We start from the raw sequence: 21459 nt of genomic DNA on the forward strand, positions 1-21459 counted from the left end.
GTTTGTCAGTCAGCTTTTTACTACACCAATAACAACAATACAAATTTTAACAGTGTACAAATACCCCATAACATTTCCCCCTCTTTGTCTAAATAAAAAGGAAAAGTTTTAACTCTAACATAGTAAATAAGAGCATATACAATGAGAACAATAATCAGGTATGAACTACATTTATAATGTCCAGTCAATTTGTATTTGGCAATTTTGGAAAAAATACTCTATTATCTATCCTATCTCGATAAATCTAAAGTTTTATACCTAATTTGCTTTCTATTCTAACTTGTATTACCAACCCAAAAGTATCTTTTTAGATCTCAAAATAGGATTTTAGAAAAACAACTTAGCTTTTATGTCTCTTAATCTTATACACCTTATACCTCTTTTGTGAGTTTTGTTTTTGAATTTGATAACAAGGAAAATTGTACCTATAACTATCTAGTCTTCAACATAACAAATACCTGAAGATATATGACCTGAATAAACAGACAATTTTCAAAACTATAGAAATGACAGAAATAGCTGGCTGCCTGGACAGTCACCCAAAGTTCCTCTGAAGCATTGGAGCAACTATCTTTGTCTATAGACCTAGAATATCTGACAGACTTTTCTGTGAAGGAGGAATTTTGAAGGACTGTCCTACCTTGTCTTGTCAAAGTTTTGCAGTTGCCTTCTTTTGTGTCCTGCTTGTCCAAATTTAGACAACATACTGTCAGCAGTCAAGGAAAGGGCCATTTCTTATAAAATGGCTAGCTTTGCCATAAGAAAACAAACTCCATATGGAGGTTGGTTGATGCCCAATATCCTTTTTTGAAGTAGATTGGCACTGTCAGGAGTAGATGTGTTTCATGGTCATGGAAAGCCTTCTTTATTAAAGCATCTTGAATGCCATATTCTGTAGGTCTCTGAAGTGTTTGAAGACCACTTATCTAAATTATATCTGTTTAACCTTGAAAACATACCTACCATGACTACAAGTTTGATTGTTATAGATGACTAACTACTGACCTGAATTTTTAAGTTATCCTAAATAGTTTGTAATAATAGCTTTTAAGGACTACAACTTTATATAACATTTTAAAATGAGCTACATAGGTACAATACCTTAAACAAGAGTAGAACTTATATACACAATAGCAAAGATAACCTTAAAACTCTATCAATATACAAAAATTCATACCAATGTAAAATATTTGAAAATAGTGATTGTTCAAAAGTAGACTCAACAACTGACCCTTTTATCTCATCATTTCTATAATATATCCCCCCTTTTCCCTTTAGAAAGAGATCCCTGAATCTAATCTCCTTTATTCAGCTTTCTTCCTGACTATGACCAATAATAATTTGTAACCACCTTTCCCCCCAAAATGTCAAACATCCATAATCCACTGAACGATCAGAAACCACCCTGCCTCTTGGGAATCTGGGCAACATGTTTTCTAGACTGCTTCCTGCTGTTTTGGCATTATGGCATCTTAAGGGGGCCCTGAGAAAATTGGGATAATCGTCAAGTTCTGGGAGAGTTAGCTGTTATCTAGTCTTGGTGTGATGGAGAAATGTAGGGCTTATCTAAAGTCTGGCTGGAGTAGTCTGTGAGGCTGGATCACCTGGGCTATTTGTCTTGTCTTTATTGGTATCTAGTCCTTTAGTTCTGAAAATGTACAAACTTTTAAAGATAACACACATATCTGTATTAACATAAGTATGGAAAGTGCATTGTGCACAAGTCAGGTAAAGATGATTTTCTGTTTTATTTTTGAGCAAGTAAAAAGCATTTGTAACTTTTATAAGTCCATTTGGACTGTATAACCAAACTGTAATACAGATTTCCATCCATGTTATATGAAAGGTTGGCATGTAATAATAAGTCATGAGGACTCTGTAGTCAACAAAAATTCTCAAGTCTCATCCAGTCTCAGAGCTGTTCCCATGTAGAGGGATCAGCATATACATCATCAGTCCTGTAGTTTCCTGCCTTTCCCCCTCATGTCTGTAGTTAAGAACCTCAGGAGGTCTCCCCTGGTCAAATCTGATCTTGATTAACTTTGAAGGAATCTAAATGTGGAAACAAAAACACAACCTCTCCTGCAATGCAACACATTGTCTGACTTCCATTTTGAAGCCAAGAATCCCTAAAGCATAGAGGCTGGTTTAATCTAGCAGTCCCTTCCATAATCCTATGCCTCTCAGCAACTGCCAGTCACTCATCAGAATTCAAAAAATTCAAAGGCAACAAAGCACCACCCAGGATCAGATGTTCTGTGTATTTCCCATCCTACATGGCTTTTTTTAAATATTACTTTACTCTGTCTTTAAAGACTTTATTATTTTTAAACTATTTTTTATGACTGTCTATACCCATTTGGTATTGTATCTGCCTACAGGTTTTCTCAGTTTGGACTGCTTTACTGTGCACCTGCAGCCTTCTCTGACCGTGTGAGCCAAGTCTTAAACTCACCCTCTGTGGGCTCTGCATATGGCAGCTCTGCACATGGTGCTGGCTGGCTCAGGCCTGCTGGTAGCTGCTAGAAGCCATATCTCTGTATGCCAAGGCCCGCTTGAGAGACTACAGGGCTAGGAAGCAATGTCTGGCTCTGTGTTTGCATGTTTGGAAGCTTTTTAAAGCCTTCTTGGAGCCATATTGGGCACCATATGTAATGAGTCTCTGCTGGCCAGCTCCCAAATAATGTCACAGAGACTTCTTAATAAATAATGAAAGCTTGGTCTATAGTTTAGGATTGTTTCTAACTAATTCTTATAACTTAAATTAACCCATTTATATTCATCTATGTCCTGCCATGTGACATCACCTCTCTTCCATCTTGTACTTCCTGTTTCCTCTATGTGTCTCCTGGTTTCCCCTGCACACCTAGATTCCTCCTCTTCTTCCTTTCTCTCCCCAGAACTCCTGCCTATACCTCCTGCCTAGATATTGGCACCAGTCACAGCAATGCATCTTCACATAGTGTACAAATATCCCACAACACCCTGGACCTGGACTTCAGCATGGCTCTGCTAGACATTTTCTCTTCCAATCCCTTGGGCTAGTTCACAGCCAGGGGCACCCTAGGATTGGAGGTGACAGTTGGGAAAGAGCTTTCACCAGTGCCCCAGGGTAAGCTTCCCATGGTACCTACCATGAAAGCTACATTCAGAAGTCCAGTCCTGTCCCCTCCTATGCTGTTGTGGTCCCTCAATTTCAACTCCTAGGGCCATCTTTCTAAAGCACTGAGTCCAAATCCTTCTATAGGAAGCCTCATTACGCTTCCCCAGTCCTCACCCACCCTCTTTTTTCTTCCACAGCTTCCTTTCTGCAAGTGTGTTCAATAATACCTGCCTTAGAATCACCAGTGCGGACATGGTGGGGGTCCTTTTGGGGCTCCAGTAGTAACTTTTAGTTGTGCTAGGAAATTAGTGCAGTTATAACAGAATATGATGGGATGCAAACCGCATAGCCACTTTTCACCTGTCACCCATTCATTTATTCATTCAACAAGTATTTACCAATGACCTAGTAAGGGTCATAATTGTAATGGACTAGAAGCAGACCTTGTCCTTACCTGGGGGGTGCTCACGTCTTCTAAGGAACTTCTAACTGGTCTACTCATCCCAGCACCTAGCTCAAAAGACCGACACTGGAGTGGAACATTAGTGAATGCTGTCTGGGAAGTGGGTGGCTCTCACAGAGGATCTCTGGATATCACTTAGTCCCATATCCTTGAAGTACTTGAGAAAACTGAGGCACAGGGAAATATGGACTGTTCCAATGCTGAATCATAAAAAATTCCTTCAGTAAAACTTCTATAGACTGAGATACATTTTCTCGTTTCTTCCTTTCAGCAACCTGGGGAGTTTGTCTTTAGAGCTTTAAAGATGTCTTCACGTCAGAGGGAGGGAGGGAGGAGTGGGAAAGATACGGTTCCACCAGCAGGGCCTGGGCCCTTGGATAAGATCCCAAATTCTGTTCTGCAGTTCCCTCTGTGCCCCCTCCTCCTGTCACTTCTAGGAGATGGAAAAACTGTGTGTTAGTTGCAGCTGACTGGCAGCAATTCAGACAGTGGGAGGGTTCACTTCTTGGTGGAGACCCAACTGTACCCTATGAAGTCTGGGTTTCATGCCAAGTGTAGCCTGTGACTTCCTGCAGTTGTTATCTGGCTTGTCATGGGGCGGCATGTGAGACTCTACTGAGAAACAGTCTGGGGGTGGTCCAATGAAGCACGATTAATAAAAACTCAGGGTCAGAAATTGGGGTTCAATCTGAAGATCTGAAAAGCAAAACAGGCAGTCATTGGCTCTTACCTTGACCTTAGTCTGAAATTCTTAGTCTGAGAGGTGACCCCGCCTCTCAGAATCTTAGAATGAGACTGTCTGAGAGCTGTCTTGCCGTTTTATATTCCGCTCTAGGGCTCGGATTAAAGACAAGCACCACCAGATTTCTATAGCAATTAGTGTGGCTCCTGGGATTAAAGGTGCATGTAATTGTGGCTCCTGTGATTAAAGGTGTGTGTCATTGTGGCTCCTGGGATTAAAGGTGTGTGTGTTACCATGAACTGTCTGTAAGGCTGACCAATGGGACTGTTTTACTCTCAGTTCTTCAGGCAGTCTTCATTTATTAAAATACAATTGAAGTACCACTACAGTCCAAGTGTGTATGTTCTCTTCCAAGAGTTTTCCTGAATAGTCTCAACTACCCAGAAAGAGCCCCTTCTGTTGGAGCCGTTGCTGTAGAGTTCTTGCTGCCTTGCAGACATGCTTCTGTTGTCTTCCCTTTTGTTCTGTAAACCCCTAAAATGGAGTCTTGTTTATTTTACTTCTCATGGGACCCTGTAGCAACACGAAGAGTTGTCAGGAACTTTCTGTCTTAGGGAGCGCTTTCAACACTCCAGTTACTTCTGAATCTGTCTACAACCTAGAGAAGTGAGTACTGACTTCAAAAGAGGAAATTACTTGGCCAAGAAGCGCAGCCCCAAATGGCACGGCTGGGACTCAAGCTTAGGCCCAGTCACAGGGCCTGCCTGCACTTGGGCTCCTTCCCGCCCAAGCACTTAGCAAATGCACTGCTTAGAGAGCTATCTCATGTGACACCCCAGGAGGCTGGACGGGGGCGAGGCCCTCCAGAATTGTTTTCCTGGGGAAGGAGATAGCACAGTCACGTGTGCCTAGGTGCTTGTTAAAGCAATGAACAGAATGAATTATCTTAGCCATCCTCAGGAACCTTGACTCCACGGAGATTCCCTATTCTTTTGACAGCATAAAATCTTCTGGGACCGACCATATTCCACACAATGCACAAACGGAGGAGAAAAACAGAGGAGAAAGCCATTTAGCCGAGAGTAAAAAGAAGAGAGAGGTAGGGAGGAGGCCATACAGAGAAAGAAGAAAAATGGAGTAGGCTATAGAAGGCCACCCGAGGGCCACCCGCTTTCTAGACGCAGACTGTTTACTTCTGGAAAGAAGGCCTGAAGTGACCCACAAAGAAATTTAGATCTTCTCTGACCTTGTGAGCAATTTCCTCTCCGTAGGAGCTTCCAGAGAACACAGCAGGCGGCTGCTCTGAGTCAAACCGAAAATGAGAGATTTCAGGCAATCCATCCCAGCTCCAATGGGGTGTGAGTTTTCCCAATGAGCTCTGAAGCTGAGTTCCCATCAATCCCCTGACTTCTTCCATAGCTGCCTGCCTGGCTCCACATATTTCATCCCCCTCTGCTTGCTCACCATGGGCCAGAACAAATGCACGCTGGACAGACGGAGAGCCGCAGCCTGTACAGGCAGCACTGAATTCACACAGCCCGGGGGGTCAGGGCCAAATCAGCAGGAGCTACAGCTAATCCAGTGTTTGGCTCCAGGGATTGTGAGCCAGGGGGTGCCTCGGCTCTCAAAGTCAAACAAGGAAAATATCTGGGCCCCGTGGGTTTGGAAAGGCCTCTACACTGAGGTCCTCACTTAAGACATCCTGGCAATAGTGTTTCACTCTCTGGAAAATGTTCCTCAAGGACAACGACTGGCAAATCTTTGTTTTATTTCCTTTTCATCAGTTCTTTGAAAAATGTGTACTGCATATTTTGATCATATTCAAGCCCTCCCTCAACTCCTCCCAGATCCACCTCTCCCTTCCTACTCACTCCGCATTGTGTCCTCCCTTTCTTAACCCATCAAATCCAGTTTGTGCTGCCCAAATAACTCCTAATAGTGCCCCATCATAGAGGCTGTTGCTTGGACCCAGAGGTTGGGTCCCATAGTGGCTTTTCAACAACCCAGCATTGCTCAGTCTCTTGGGGCTGGGTGCCTCAGCAGCCACAGCCTAGCACAGAGAACCTGGAGGGTCCTGGAAAGCCAATGGATCTTAGTTAATGATGAGCCTGGGAATGGTGATTCTTGAAGATTTCAGGAAAGGGAGCAGCAGCAGCATCAAAAGAGCTAATCAATTTGACAGTGAGAGGGCAGGCCAAGCTCGCAAGAGCCTCGTCCTTCTGCCCATGTCCCCCTTTCAACATCTGGCCTGCTATCGGAAGGCAGCTTACACAGCTGATGGGGTCTTCCCCTATTAATGGAGGCAGTCAGGACAATTCTTCTGGTGAAGCTTCTCAGCTGATTCTAATTTGTAGCAAGGTGACATTAAAAGCAACCGTCAAAAAGCTAGGTGTGGTGGCACACGCCTTTAGTCCCAGCACTAAGGCAAAGGCAGGAGGATCTCTGTGAGTACAAGGCCAGCCTGGGGTTTGTGGTGAGAGACCCTGTCTCAGAAAACAAAACAAAACAAAAAAGCAACCATCAACTTGACACACAAACAGGTTACTCTAAAAGCTATAACTTTTGAGGGGCGGGGTGCACATACCTACACATAAATTATTTTTTTTTTGCAAACAAAAATAATTCTCAGATAAGCCATGTATAAAATAATGACACAAGCTTATATACTTTGGCCCCAAGTTCCAGGTGTTGACTAGCTCCTGATCCAGATGTTAGCTTGCTGGCTGTAGGCCTTGCTGCATCTTACTCCGTACCCTCTTGCTGTCTTCCTATGTGTGGGCACTGAGTTCAGCAGGCTGTGACTAGTGAGTGCTAAATCATTAATTACCCCAATCTGTGTGATCTGGCCTGAGTTTAACCTGCTTTCTTTTCTTTCTTCCTAGCCTCCGGTTTCGGAGTCCAGTCAAGACTCCCAAAATTCTCAACATGCTTTTTGTTTGTTTGTTTTTCGAGACAGGGTTTCTCTGTAGCTTTGGAGCCTGTCCTGGAACTAGTTCTTGTAGACCAGGCTAGATCTGCCTGCCTCTGTTTCCCAAGTGCTGGGATCAAAGGCATGCACCACCACTGCCCAGCTGACTTGGCTGCTTCTCATGGCAGCGCCTTGCCTTTGTTTTCTACATGTAGCTTCTAGAGTAAGCAAAATAGCCATTGACTGAAACTGGACACAAACACCATGTTTGTCAGGGCTGGACCTCGGGGATGCTTATAGACTCCGGAGGGTTTGAGTTTAGTGGCCACTGGGGAATTTATTCAGACTCCTCAGGACCTCCTATCTTTCGGTAAGATTTCATGCTGGAACACAGGAATAGAATTCTGCCGCTAAAGGGCGTCATCGTTGTAAAGGCTGAGCATGGAATATTGAGGAAGCAGAGCATATAACCCATGCAGGGGTAATGTGGGGACGGCAGGACTTGGGAAAAGAAGGCTGAGATGCATTAATGGAAGTCTGAAAGATAGGAAATAACTTCATAAAATGGGTATAGGCATTTCAATCAGACAAACATAGTCAAAAACACCAGAACAGAGGTAGGAAGTTGGAGCACTGTCAATAAAATGGCTGTAGCTAAGAAGCCCAGCAAGAGATGAGAGTCAGAAGGCCCCAGATCTCAAAGTCCCTGTGAGATGATCCAAAGAAAGGAACTTTGTCCTTAATGCTCATTGAATCCTAGGAGGCTTGTTTGTTTGGAAACCTTCTTTCTTATAGATATCCTGGCTCTCTCTTTCTTTTCTTTTTCTTTTTGACTCAAGGATAGGTGGGCCTCTACATCTCAGTTCGTCTGGCCCAAACAGCCTGAAGTGACCCTGTGTGAATGGATGTGACAAAGGGAAGCCGTACGTCTAGAACATGGACAATCACTTCTTTTCTTGGCATGGCTCTTGATGCAGGCAGGTGCCTCAAGTCACCTCTCCCCTTTGCCTGAAGTCTGTTAGCAGACAGGAGTAAAAATGCCCCCATCCTGTTATACGAGCAGAATGGAGAGGACCAAATGCTCCATGAGCATAAAGCAGTGTGCCAGAAGGGTTCTCTGTGGTTAGATCAGGGTGCCCTTCAAAACACTCACATTGTTCTTTCATCCCCAGGAGAGTTGGCAGACAAGTTTCTTTGGACTGGCTCTGCTATTACCCCTGCCTTCTGGAGACCTGAGCTTACAGCTGTGGCTGGGGTGTGAGGTGATTGGAGGTTGCTCTCTTCTGAGCTGGGGGTGGAGGAGGGCAGGAGAGTACAAAGAGAGTGGGCAGTGGATCTCTCTCCCTGCTTCACTTTACCTGGCACTCTCTCTCCCACTTACATACCCCACAGTGACCTCTGCAAAGATGGCTCTCCTGGCTAGTAAGTCATTGCCTTCACTCAACAGTTACATTACACTTTGTTTTATAGTTGCTGGTATTTGAGTCGTGTTGTAGAATATTATTTTAAGATATGTTACATTTGTTTATGCTGTGGAACATTTGTTTAATGATGCAAAGATGTGTTGCATTCTTTTATGTTGCATTTGTTTAACTCTGTGAAACTGTGTTACTCTGCCTGTCTAAAATACCTGATTTGTCGAATAAAGAGCTGAAAGGTCAATAGCAAGGCAGAAGAAAGGATAGGTAGGGCTGGCAGGCAGAGAGAATAAATAGGGAAAATCTGGGAAGAAAGGATCAAGGAACAAAGAAAGGAGTTATCCACCCAGCTACACAGACAGAAACGGAAGAAGAAATAGAGAAAGGTAAAAGCCCAGAGGCAAAATGTAGACAGGATGATTTAAGTTAAGAAAAGCTGGTTAAAAACAAGCCAACCTAAGGCCAGGTATTCATCAGTAAGAATAAGACTCTGTGTGTGTTTTGGGAGCTGGGTGGAGGGCCCCACAAAAAAAGTAAAGAGCCAAAAAGTAAACAACCAACATCAGAGTTGAGATAATTTTGCTAGTTTACTTGTCTTTGTTATGGGAATATAAGCTACTGAGAGCAGAGGTGCTATTTGTCCTGTCCACTGCTGTATTCTCACTTTAAGTGCTCAGTATGTAAACAGGTGCTTGGTAAGTGTAACTGCTTTATCAAGTGCCTGGGGGAGTTGGCATCTGTGCCTCTTCTCCCAGACTGAACAAAAGGTCACTCTTGTGTAGAATAGCTCTACCTTCTAAATGAGTTGGAAGAGAAGTATGACTATTCTGAGAACAAAGCAAAGCAGGTTCTAGATAAGGCTCAGAATCAGAGGCAAGATACAGGTGACAGATACACAGCCCGAGAGCAGGGGTCATATCCTCCTCAGCCTCCTATGTGCAGCACTGAACCCAGCAGTAGGTGCTCTGTGGGCAACTGTGGACCAAGTGTTCAAACACAGGAACCTGTGGGGTACCACAACATTACATGATTCAAATAGAGAAACACATACATCAATAAGAGTTTATGGCTAAAATCTGTATCATTTATTTGTTCAACAGTTGAGTTTCTTTTGTGGTTCATGTCATGTCCTTGGCAATGAGAATAAAGATAAATCCTGGCCCTCAAGGAGCTCACAGTCTAGTGGGGTAAACACACAAAAATAAATATAATGCAATGTAACTAGAGTACTACTAGAAAGACAGCGAGCAGAGGAATCTAAATCCTTTGTGAATGTCTGTAGGTGAGAAAAGACCGCCTAGTGGACATTTTCATAAGAGATAAGGCGATGGCTCACAAAAGCTCACGAATTACCCACATCAGAATTACCTAGAATACATACATACTAAAATGTAGGTTGTCAGGGCTTTCTGCATACTTCAGTCAGCCGGCCAGCACCCAGGAATTGCATCTTTAAGTGCTCTTAAGTGATTCCACTGTATCTCAAGTTGGGAACCAGTGAGATAGAATTTGTTGTGATCTCTGCATTTGAAATGCTGACTTAACTTTCTTCCTGTCTGGTGCTGGGAACCAAACGCAGGGCCTGATACATGCTAGAAACATAGTTCCACCATTGAGCTATTCCGAGCCCCTGTGTTGGTCTTTAATGAAGAACTAAAGAAGAAGGGATCCAGCATGTACTGAATTCTATTGTAGTCTATATAGAAGCTTACCGAAGTCTCAAAATAATTCAATGAGGTAGATATTGTCCCCATGTTCAGAAGAAAGGTAAGAATTAGAGTTTAAGTAATTTATCATTAACAAGCTAAGAAAAGTAACGCTGCTATGTGAACCCAATTCAATGAGCTCCAAAGCCCACCTTTGAAACAGTATGCTGGAATCAGGGAATGCATTTACAGACTAACTGCTACGGTTTTCATTTATCTGTTAGATCTCTTTGGTAAAATAAATATTAACAACAGTCAGATGGCATCCTTCTTTGGCAAGATGGGGTTGAGGGTAAAGCTGGGAGGAGCTATGACATGAACAGCTAGTTCTTTACTTTTTTTATCATCATCATCATTTTTTTTTTTTTTTACCCGCTAGTAGTGGTGTCATGAAAATGTTCTATGATTAAGAACTGGGCCGATCTAGAGAAAAACAAACATAGCTGGATACCCACAAAAGCAGCCCCACCCAAGGCCGCGTCTCCAGACTTTTATCACCCAGAAGCGTGGAAGGCATTTAAGGAAAACTGCAGAGTTGATAGCATTCAAGTTCTTAAAATGTGGACTATTGGGACCATGGCAGGTCTAGAAGCTGCATCAGAAAACACTCAACCTTCAGAGAGACTGAAAGCACAGCATAGCTCCTCCAGGTTAAAGAAACACTATCTGTTTCTCCATCCAGAAAATAATGGGATGGCCAACCCTACTGTCTTAGTTACATTTTACTGTTGTGAAGAGACACCATGACAAGGCATATTTCATAACAGAAAGCATTTAATTGGGGCTTGCTTATAGCTTCAGAGGCTCAGTCCATTATCATCACAGCAGAGAGCATGGTAGCAGGCAGGAATGATACTGGAGAAATAGCTGAGAGCTACATCCTGACCTGCATGCTGGGAGGGAGGGAGAGAGGAAGAGGGAGAGAGACACACTCTGGGCCTGGCACAGGCTTTTAACCTCAAAGCCCCTCCCTCTTCCTCCAAAGCCACACCTCTTAACCTTTCTAATCCTTTCAAATGGTTCTACTCCTTCCTTGGTGACTAAGCATTCAAATATATGAGCCTATGGGAGCCATTCTTATTCAAACCACCATACCTACTTAAAAAGCTTTGAGAAGCCTACCATAAAAAAATCTGTAATGAAGAATATACAGACATAAACTGAAACTACTACTTGACTTTCTATTCACCGTGTTTGGTGGCATCTAACAACATCAGACTGAGGTCAATTAAAGTGGAACACATTAGAGAAGATGAGGTGTGGTAAAGGGACCGGCTACACTGGGAGACACCTGAGGCTGAGTTCATAAGGCTGGTACGGACCCACCATTCTTTTTCACCAGTGAACCTGGAGCTAGAGAGAGACATGTACTTCTGGTGGAGAATAACTTGCTTATTTGTGGCATTTCAAGAAATCACTGAGCCGGGCGGTGGTGGCGCATGTCTTTAATCCCAGCACTTGGGAGGCAGAGGCAGGCGGATCTTTGTGAGTTCGAGACCAGCCTGGTCTACAAGAGCTAGTTCCAGGACAGGCTCCAAAACCACAGAGAAACCCTGTCTCGAAAAACCAAAAAAAAAAAAAAAAAAAAAAAATCACTGAGCCCCAAGAAGAGTTCTGATAAAATTAGCCCACAGCTGATGCCACCAACAGCACACAGCTGAGTTTCCACTATCCTGTGAGCAAAGACTGAAAACCAGACTTTCTACTACTTTCTCCACACTCAGTCTGGGAACATGTGCTCTACCACATTTTCATATAACTTTTCAAATCATGCAAATTTGGAATGATTTTCTAAAAAGGTTTTATTTACACTGAACTGATTCATTAGCTTCTCACAGGCAGAGTTCAGGGAGTAGGGCCAAAAGCGACGGTTTAACAGTGTGCAGGCATTGTATTTGTTTATTATTGCAGGCACTTGTACCTGCAATCGCTGAGTTACACAGAAGGCAACTCTGGAGCGGCAGCTAGAAGTCTTTATTTTGAGGAGAATAGTAAGTTATGTTGAATCTGGCCAGGATTCTTGGGTTGTTTTTAGCCAGTTCACTGGTGCATGGAAAGAATGCATAAAGCCGACATCTCTTAAGATCCTCAAGCTTATTGCTACAGGTTTAGAAAGACAAAGAACTGGGAGCTATGAAGTCAAAATGGCCAGAATGCAACTTCACTGTTACACTGAATAAAAACCAGTCAATAGTCTTGCAGATCCCTGAATATTTCTTGTTTAAATGCCCAGAAACACATAAGAGGAACCGTCAGAGTGAGAGGTAATTAATCAAAGTATTTGTATACCTTCGTTCTGAATATCAAGTGTTAGAGCTCATGCCCATAATCTCTTCTTGTAGTAGCATACATGGTAACTCTTTACAGACTGCGTGTTGCGTTGAGCTCTGGAGGTCAAGGGTTTGGGTGGACTTTAGGCTATCCAGGACTGAGTCAACTCTGCGAAGGGTCAATCCAGATATCTCTAAGTCTTATCCTGGTTCTGGGCACATTTCAGTTCTGCTCCAAGTCCACTTTGCTCCAATTCAGCGATGACAGACATATATTTGAACTCATTTGGTCTGAAGTTAAAGGTTTCTACTAGCCCAAAGATCTCCTTCCGATCAGTGGCATAGAAGAGTTGAACCTGATTGGCGATGCACTGCGCCTCAGCAACATTCTGCAAGGCAATGAGAGGAGTGAGGCACCTTCCTGCAGAGGACCAAAGCCCTGTGCCCGAGTTCGTGGTGGAGGCGCTGTTCTTAGCTTATCTGACTCCCTGACTTCTCAAGTCTCGGCTAGACGTTCCTTCCTCATGTAAGCAAGGCATTTTGTACACCTGTCATCCCTTTTCTTACTTGTCACTTTTGGTCTGTACTCTCTAATTTAAATTCCTCAAAGATACAGACATCGAGGCTTGTTTGTATTTTCCTGTACATAGTGACATGATGTTTGCTAGGTAAGTTAGTTCATATGTTCACAGTTTCTCGTTTTATTTAATTCTTAAATAGCTATTACATCCATCTGAGCAAGAGGAGAAAAAGCTACCCAGCTCTAAGAATCAGTTTGTAAGGACTAAGTTTCTGGCTAATTAGATACCCTTGAATAAAACCTATTATTGATGGTACCCCAGTCAGGAACACAGTATCAAAGCCAGTTGTGATGGTTATAAAATGTCCACATTTTGAGAGGTGTGGTACAGGGACCAGCAATAATACTGGGGGACACCAGGGGCTTTGAGTTCATAAGGCTTGTATGGCCACCATTCTTTTTCACCAATGAACTTGAGCTACAGAGTCATATACATACTTGTGTATGTATCACTTTGGTACATATACCTCCTTTGGAGAGTCCAACCTCCATTCTGAGTGTGAGGCTATACTTAACGAGTTGCTTCTAACAACTGAATCATTAAAGAATATGTCTTGAATCACTTGTCTGGGGAAAGTTATCGAATTAAAACGACATTCAAGTAGGCCCGCAGAAAAGCCAATGTGTTCAGGAAAAAAATGGACCCTTAATCCCAGTCAATCTTCAGATGACTGCATTCCTACCAACATCCTGGCAGCAACCTCATTAGATTGAGCAGGATCACCCATGTAAGCTGCTTCTGAGTTCTTGTCCCATAGAAACTGTGGGGCTCTTTGTTATACAACCATTTATAACCAGTTCCAAGGTTCAGAAAGTGCACTATCAGGAAATGGGGAACATATTACATGACAGGTGAATATATAGGAGAATGCATGGGCAGCATCCGTGGAACCTCATGGAAGAACTGGTTGAGGGCTGGTAAAGGGCCTTGCCTCGGACCTGAGCTCGATCCCTGGAGCCCAAATAAAGATGGAGGGAAGAAACTGACTCCACAGAGCTGTCCTCCGATCCCCACACACGTGATGTGGTTGTAACCTCTCTCCACCATACACATATATACACGTACAATAATAGGAGCTGTCCTCCAATCTTCACACACGTGCTGTAGTGTAACCTCTCTCCATCATACATGTGTATACACATGCAATAATAAGAGCTGCCCTCTGATCTCCACACACATGTGATGTGGTTGTAACCTCTATCACACACGTGTATACACGTATAATAACAGTAAATAGAATGAAAGGAAAACAATGAACTGAAGTAACTATTGTTTTCTACATATTCTGTACTTATAGCTGGCCAGAAATATTTATCTATTATTACTCAAACGTGGAAAAAAAATCACTTGAAAAATGACTGCCTAAAGTATGCTATGTGAATGTGAACTTAACTCAGTGGTAGGACACTTGCCTTAGCACTGGAAGAAGAAAAGTATGCTAAGCCTAGCTGTAGAATGATGTGCTATGGGATAATGCTATTATTGAGACCTTTAACGGACTCTTGTGGGTTCACATAACAACGATGCAGATGAATTTATAAATACCACAGGCTGTGCTTCTTGTCTCTGTATGCTGCACTTCTTCCTATAAAGCATTCAGTTAAACCTCTATTTTTTAAATTGGGGCTGGTGAGGTGGCTTGGTGGCTAAGAGCATGTATTACTTTTGCAGAGGACTTGAGTTCAATTTCTAGTATCCATGCTGAGTGGATAATTCTAGCTCTAAGGATATCCAATGAGGGCACTTGCACATACTCATACTCAGACCCATATATACACACATAATTAAAAATAATATGGTAAATCTTTGATTTTATTATGTGTATATATTAGTAGGTATGCCATGGTTTATCCAGTGAAGGTCAGGAACAAGTTCCAAGAGTTAGTTCTTTTCTTCTACCACGTGGGTCCTGGGGGACTGAACTCAGGTCATTAGGCTTGGTGATGGGTGCCTTTATCTGCTGAGCCAAGTGCACAGGGATCTCATAGTCAATGTGGTTTATACAAGGCAAATGAATATTGTCTGACATGTTGTCAAATGTTATAAAGCCAGAAAAAAAAAAGCTAAAAAAGAAAACTCCCACCCTCCAAAATCTTAATGATGCTAAAACTGCATCAGTTTGAGCCTACCAGAGTGAACCAAGAAAAAGTTTCTTTCCTCTGACCTCTAGAGTTCACTGACATATGGTTAGACACTGTGTTTTGCTAAAGACCAAAAAATATAGAACAGTCTGTATGTCCTATTTCTGTTTCTTTGCCATCAACAATGATAACCTCCCTAAATCTCAGTCTGAAACATTTGCACTGTCTATTATTTTTACCTTCCTAGTTCACTGCAAACTCTAACAGCCTGCAGCTGAAGTCCACAATTCTTAGGGTGTCTGTCTTCTCTTCTCCTTTATCCAGCCTTATTCTCTGGTTAATGAGTGTAAGCAAGCATCTTTTTGTATTCATTCTAAGCTTCTTTGCCTCTCAATTACATCATTACACCACATGGCTGACCAGTTAAATCCGACATCCTCTCTGTGCATGTATTTACGCACATTCTCTTTTCCATCTCCCTAGACTATGGTTTATAAACACTTTCTGTAAACATTTTAGGCTCTGGGGGCATTCTAAACAGTCTCTGTCAGACAAATGTCTCTGGTACCTAGATGCACAGGGAAACACAATGGGCATCATTAGTTATGGGTATGTGGTTGATAGTCTCCCTAGCAACACAACTGGGAATGGAAAAGGAGAAAAGGAAATCCAATGGTGAATGTTCCCATGAACAAGGTAGAGGAAGAAAAAGACACAACTATTACTCTAGATTTTGAACTCATCTTACATTTCAGAAGTCAGCTATATGACCATAACCTTGTTTGAAATCTCCAGGGCCAGATGTGTCTTGGTTTTGGCATTACTGGATTTAAAAAAGCCATAGTTGAAGATAATATGTAACTACATTATGCCCCATAATCAAACACATTCATACTTCCTTAATAAAATATATAGTATTCTGTATTACATGAGAATGATGACTATAAATGACCTCATATCAGTTTAAATGAAAATTTAGCTTCAAAAGAATTTAACGCAGGGAAAATTTGTGATCAAATGAGGATGTGAAACTATTTTCACCATCAGCCTCTAGCCCAGCACTCAGCAGGCAGAGGCAGGCAGGTCTCTGTGATTCTGAGGCCAGCCTCATCTGCTTAGTGAGATCCAGGACAGCCAGGGCTACATAGTGAGTCCCTGTCTCAAATAAAATAAAACAACCTATTTCCAGGGCCAGTGAGGTAGTTCAGTGGGTTAAGGTGCTTGCTGCAAGTTTGATGACCTGAGTTTGACCCCTGGAACCTAGATGGTGGAAGGAGTAAACAGGCTTCCAGAAATTGGTTTTTTGACTTTCATACATGCACTTAGCATTTGCCCCATACCCACAATGTATGCGTACACACACACACACACTTAAAAAGTAAAATGAAACAAACTAGCACCGACAAAGGAAACCATCCATTTATCTGTAGCTAACTGTACTTCAACTTAAATATATACAAGCAAGACAAAATTATTTTCAACCATGAGAAACAAAATACACAAAGGTATCTTTCTCTAATCTAGACCTGAGGCATTGACAAGAGTTAACACCTGCAGAACTACGAGGTAAACCCAAAGAGACAAATGTAGATTCTTACCAGAAATGTGGAATCCATTTCAGCTGTCATCAGCACTATGCCCTTTTCTTCCTTAAGTTCAGGATAGTGATATAAAATCAGCTGGCTGGCTGCTGCATCCCCTCGGGTCTGCACGGAGAAACACTTATCAAAGCTCAATAAGGTACCACCACAACAAACTGCAGTTTCAAAGCAACAGAGTCTGGAGGAAATTCTAGCTCTTAATAGCCCTCTGGGTAGCTAGTGAATTAGAGGACTGGTATGTATGGGCAAGGTCAGGCCTGCAAAGGCCTGGTGAACTGACAGTTTTCACGGTGTTATTTGTGTCTTCAATTGGAAAAGATCTGGCTTTTTTCCCAGAGAATGTTTACGAAGGCAGTGAATCCTTCATTGTGGTCATACATTTAAAAACAAAATGGTACAGGCAGCTACCAAGTCAAGTTCTAAAGAAAGCGATGTGCCTGTGTAATTGCCACTTCTATGGACTAGTGCATTTCATCTACTCCCTGTGGTGGCTCTGAAAACGGAGCTCTTTTACGCTATAGCAAAGCACTGTAGAGTCTGTGTATGAGCCAGATTTCTGCTGTGTGGCTTCAAAATATTATCTGGTTGTGGCAGGAAGGAGACAAAAAAATAGGAATTGTGTAACTTCATGAAGAATGATCAGTGAGGTCACCAGATTTTAAGTCTAGTCTAGGAAGAGAAGCTGAATTTAAAGCCAACGCCTTCATGTAGAATGACAGAAAACAGCTCCCAGGGCTTCATCTCTGAAGCTTCAGCAAGCATCCTTTAATTATTGTACCTAACTATTGCTAAGGCAATCTTAATAGTTCATCCTCTTGGTTCCCTCATACATGCTTCTAATATACTGATAATTCTACTTATAAGATAGTAGGATACTACACAACATGCTAATATACAATATACAGTAGTATACTATACAATATACTAATAGTTTATTATAAAATACAAATGATAATATCATAGACAGACATACACTTCTCAATCCATGTAAGAAAGAAAGCATTAGAGACTGGTAGTTTAAATGAAAATGTCTCCTCAAGGCTTGCTCTGCAGTTGGTGGCACTATTTGGGGAAAGTTATGGAACCTTGAGGAGGTAGAGCCTTGCTGGAGGAAGAACATCTTGGAGGCAGAGGGAGGCCGTGAGAGTTTATAGCTTCACCTATTTCCAGTTTGCTCTGCACTTTATGTCTGTGGATGAAGAGTGATCTCAGCTTTTGGCTCTTACCACTTGCTATCATGCCTCCCCATCCACTGTGGAGTCTCCCTCTGGAACTGTACGCCTAAATAAACCCTCTCTTCCATGAGTTGTTTCTAGAATGGTATTTTATCACAGCAACAGAAAGCAAACAAGGACAGAGATACAATTAGAGGATCCTTCTGTATCCCTTTCCAATCCCATTTTAGAGTTAACATCTACTCTGTATTGGCTTTCTCTTATCTATATTTCTCTATAAACTCCTCCCTCCATCCCTCCCTTCCCTTTCTCATAGATCTACAGGACCTAGCAGAGTTTTCAAGACAATGGTAAATATTTAAGTTTATAGACTTTGGAGTCAGACAACCTGGACTCAATGTAGCTTATTAACTTCCCTAAGTTCACTCTCTTCTCTATAAATAAAAATAATAACAGTAATCTATTCATTTGAGAATATTAAATGACAAGTAAAATGTTGGATGTACGTAGGCTTGGGAGAGAAAACAAAAAGCATATAGACAGTTATAAAAAGAAGTAAATGGTTTTAAAAAGAGGTAAAGTCTTTAAAGAGAAAGAGCACAGACAGTCATAGATTAAAGGAGTAAAGTAAATATAATAAAATAAATACGAAAAAGTAATAGATTTAAAACAAATAAGCCACGTAAAGATGGAGAATATGCAGAGAGTCTGGATTATGTATATTATTGTGTTTTCTTTGAATTTTTTGACTGTGAAGATGCTAACTAACCAATATATATACTTTAAAGGTATCTTGTCTTCAAAATTTGGGTCTAAGGATATGTTGCTTTAGAAAAGAGGTTCTTCTTTTGTTTCCACAGAAGATGAGAACCTGTGGATTGCTTCTAGTCTAATATGGTTTGATGGACCAAGACACCCTGAAAAGTTTCTGTGAACACCCCCAAAAAATTACTTTGCCCAACTGCTGACTGAGATGAAACTAGCACACAGGATATACCATGAAAGACCTGATTAACAATGCCCCCAATCAGCAGGAAGTAGTCTAGAGAACTACGCCTAAATTCCCAAATATTGTTTATAAATACTTAAACAATATTTGCTATATGCTTAATATGCAATAAAGATTTGCATTGGTATGGATTTTGGTTTACTGATACAAATTTAAGATCAATTTTGTTATACTGTGTATATATATTATATATATATGTATATGTATATATACATATTTCTGCTCTTGATTAAGGTATTATGTTTGTACAGCTCATTTAAAAAGGTATTGTGTTTATACAGCTCATTAAAAAATATAATGTATAATTAAGAAATATAGGTTAATAGTCAGTCATCTATAATAGTCAAGCTGTAGTCATGCTAGTTAGATTTTCTAGATGTACAGAGATGTATTGCAGATGGATAAGAATTCTTCAAACCTTTCAAAGACTAGAGAATATGACACTTAAAATGTTTAAGAATTTAGGACTTTTCATGGCAATAAGACACATCTGCTCCTGGTAACACCAATCTACGTCAAGAGGAAGATAGGCATCGAAGAGGCTTCTATTTGAGTTGGTTAGCCATTTGGGCAAGAAACTACTCTTGCCTGGACATGCAGGACCTGCAGAGAAATGACTGTTGAACTTGCCTAAAGGTGATACCATCCTTCAGGGTTCCTGCTTCATGAAAGAGTCTGCTACATATTCTGCAGGACACAGAAAAATGTGACTGACAAACTACCAATATAGGCAGAACTGTCTTTGAAATGTCCTGCTTTGTGGAAAAGTTTGCTGGATACTATGGGCCTGTAGACTGAAGATGGATGCCCCAATGGTACGGAAGAACTTTGGGTGACTGTCCAGGCAGTGAGATGTCTCTGTCATTTCTAGAGTTTTGGAAGTTGCTTACAATGCATGTCCTGTTTACTTAGGTAATATTATATCCTTCTGTGGTCTTTGATGAAGTTGAAGAATTGATAGTTATAATTTTTCTTAGCTATGATAAAAGATGAGTAGAAATAAATATTGTAACTATAATTCTTGCTTGATACCTGTTATTATATGTAATTTTACTATGTTAAAGTTAAAACCTTCCTTTTTCATTTAAACAGAAAAGGGAGGTGATATGGGATTCTCCTCTGTATGCTGTGAATACCATCAGTGAAAAAAGAAACTGTTGATAGAGCAGAACTAAAGTAGGCAGGGAAAACTAAACTGAATGCTGGGAGAAAAGAGTCAGAGTCAGAGAGAAGCTATGTACCCCATTGGACACAGATGCTGGAACTTTACCTGGTAAGCCCCAGCCTCATGGCAATACACAGATGAATAGAAATGGGTTAAATTGATATGTAAGAGTTAGTCAATGAGAAGCTAGAGCTAAAGGGCCAAGCAGTGATTTAATTAATACAGTTTCCGTGTAATTATTTCGGGTCTGAGCTGTGAGCAGCTGGGAAACGAACAAGCAGCCTCTTCCAACACATTGTATAATAGCTATCAAATATTAACACAGTATATACTCAACAATTTATCAGATAAAAATGTAAAAATTTCTCTTTATTCTATTTTGTGCCATCTGCCTCAACGCTAAAGTCAAAACAATATATGATTTTTTTTTACCAGCTGTGAACTCCAAATATAGAATGTCAATCCTAGTTACTGTGAACTAAAATACTGACTTCTTTTTGAAAGAGCTTTAAGTATATTTTGAGCTTATTTTTTTAAATGTAATAAGCAATTTGGGAATAAAAAAAAGAAAAGAAAGCAAATAAACTAATATTTATGAAATGAAAACTATTCACCTAACAGTGTAGTTAATAAAACACAGGTAAGACATAGAGCCTTCCTCAAAGGGTTTACATCTGGGTTAAGAAGATAACATTTTAACTCATCCATGTCTATTCAGTATGCACATGCAAGAGATGCCACAGAGTTCTAGGGAGAAGACAAAAGACAACAGTGAAGTGGGAGAAAAGTATACGGACTTCAAATTTCTGGTATTAAGTGAGGCCTAGAAAACTAGCCTAACTTGTCAACATATGACAGCTCATCAGTGCACAGCAAGTACTGCTGAAGTCAGAAGATACTGTACCCCAGCCCTGGGAAGGCTTCTAGTGCCTCCTGTGTTATGTAGGGCATACGTGACCTACCTGAATATTTATAAGAGCAGTGAAGTGGAGTTCAGTACCCGTCCACTGTCCTACAAAGAACTCATAACCATCTCTTCTTGGTAGTGCACAAAGGAACTGTGGGAAACAGAAAAACAAGCAGACAGATGGACAAATGAAGTAATTTTCAATGTCTAATCACTTGTACCACTCTATTTCTTCAATGTCTGGCTTTTTAATTTTTCCTTCCTTCCTTCCTTCCTTCCTTCCTTCCTTCCTTCCTTCCTTCCTTCCTTCCTTCCTTCCTTCCTCCCTCCCTCCCTCCCTCCCTCCCTCCCTCCCTTCTCCTCCTTCATTCCTTCTTTTCTCTGCCTCCT

At 41.4% G+C, this 21459-nt stretch overlaps 1 protein-coding gene across 2 annotated transcripts in view; it reads right to left on the reverse strand.

The window, feature by feature from the left end:
- Positions 1–9636: 9636 nt before the first annotated feature.
- The window catches only part of Atpaf1 (ATP synthase mitochondrial F1 complex assembly factor 1), a 23969-nt gene continuing 12146 nt past the window's right edge, over positions 9637–21459 (reverse strand). For both annotated transcript variants that reach the window (XM_050165698.1, XM_050165699.1), the window contains 3 exons: positions 21125–21220; positions 16811–16918; positions 9637–12939 (listed from right to left, as the gene is read on the reverse strand). In XM_050165698.1, coding sequence (XP_050021655.1) covers positions 12745–12939; positions 16811–16918; positions 21125–21220 — 399 coding nt within the window. In that variant the 3' untranslated portion in view covers positions 9637–12744. The remainder of the gene's footprint in view (positions 12940–16810; positions 16919–21124; positions 21221–21459) is intronic.

The sequence above is a fragment of the Alexandromys fortis genome, unplaced genomic scaffold (assembly GCF_014885135.2).
Source record: "Alexandromys fortis isolate MF-2015 unplaced genomic scaffold, M_Fortis_MF-2015_v1.1 scaffold_157, whole genome shotgun sequence".
Taxonomy (NCBI): Eukaryota; Metazoa; Chordata; class Mammalia; order Rodentia; family Cricetidae; genus Alexandromys; species Alexandromys fortis.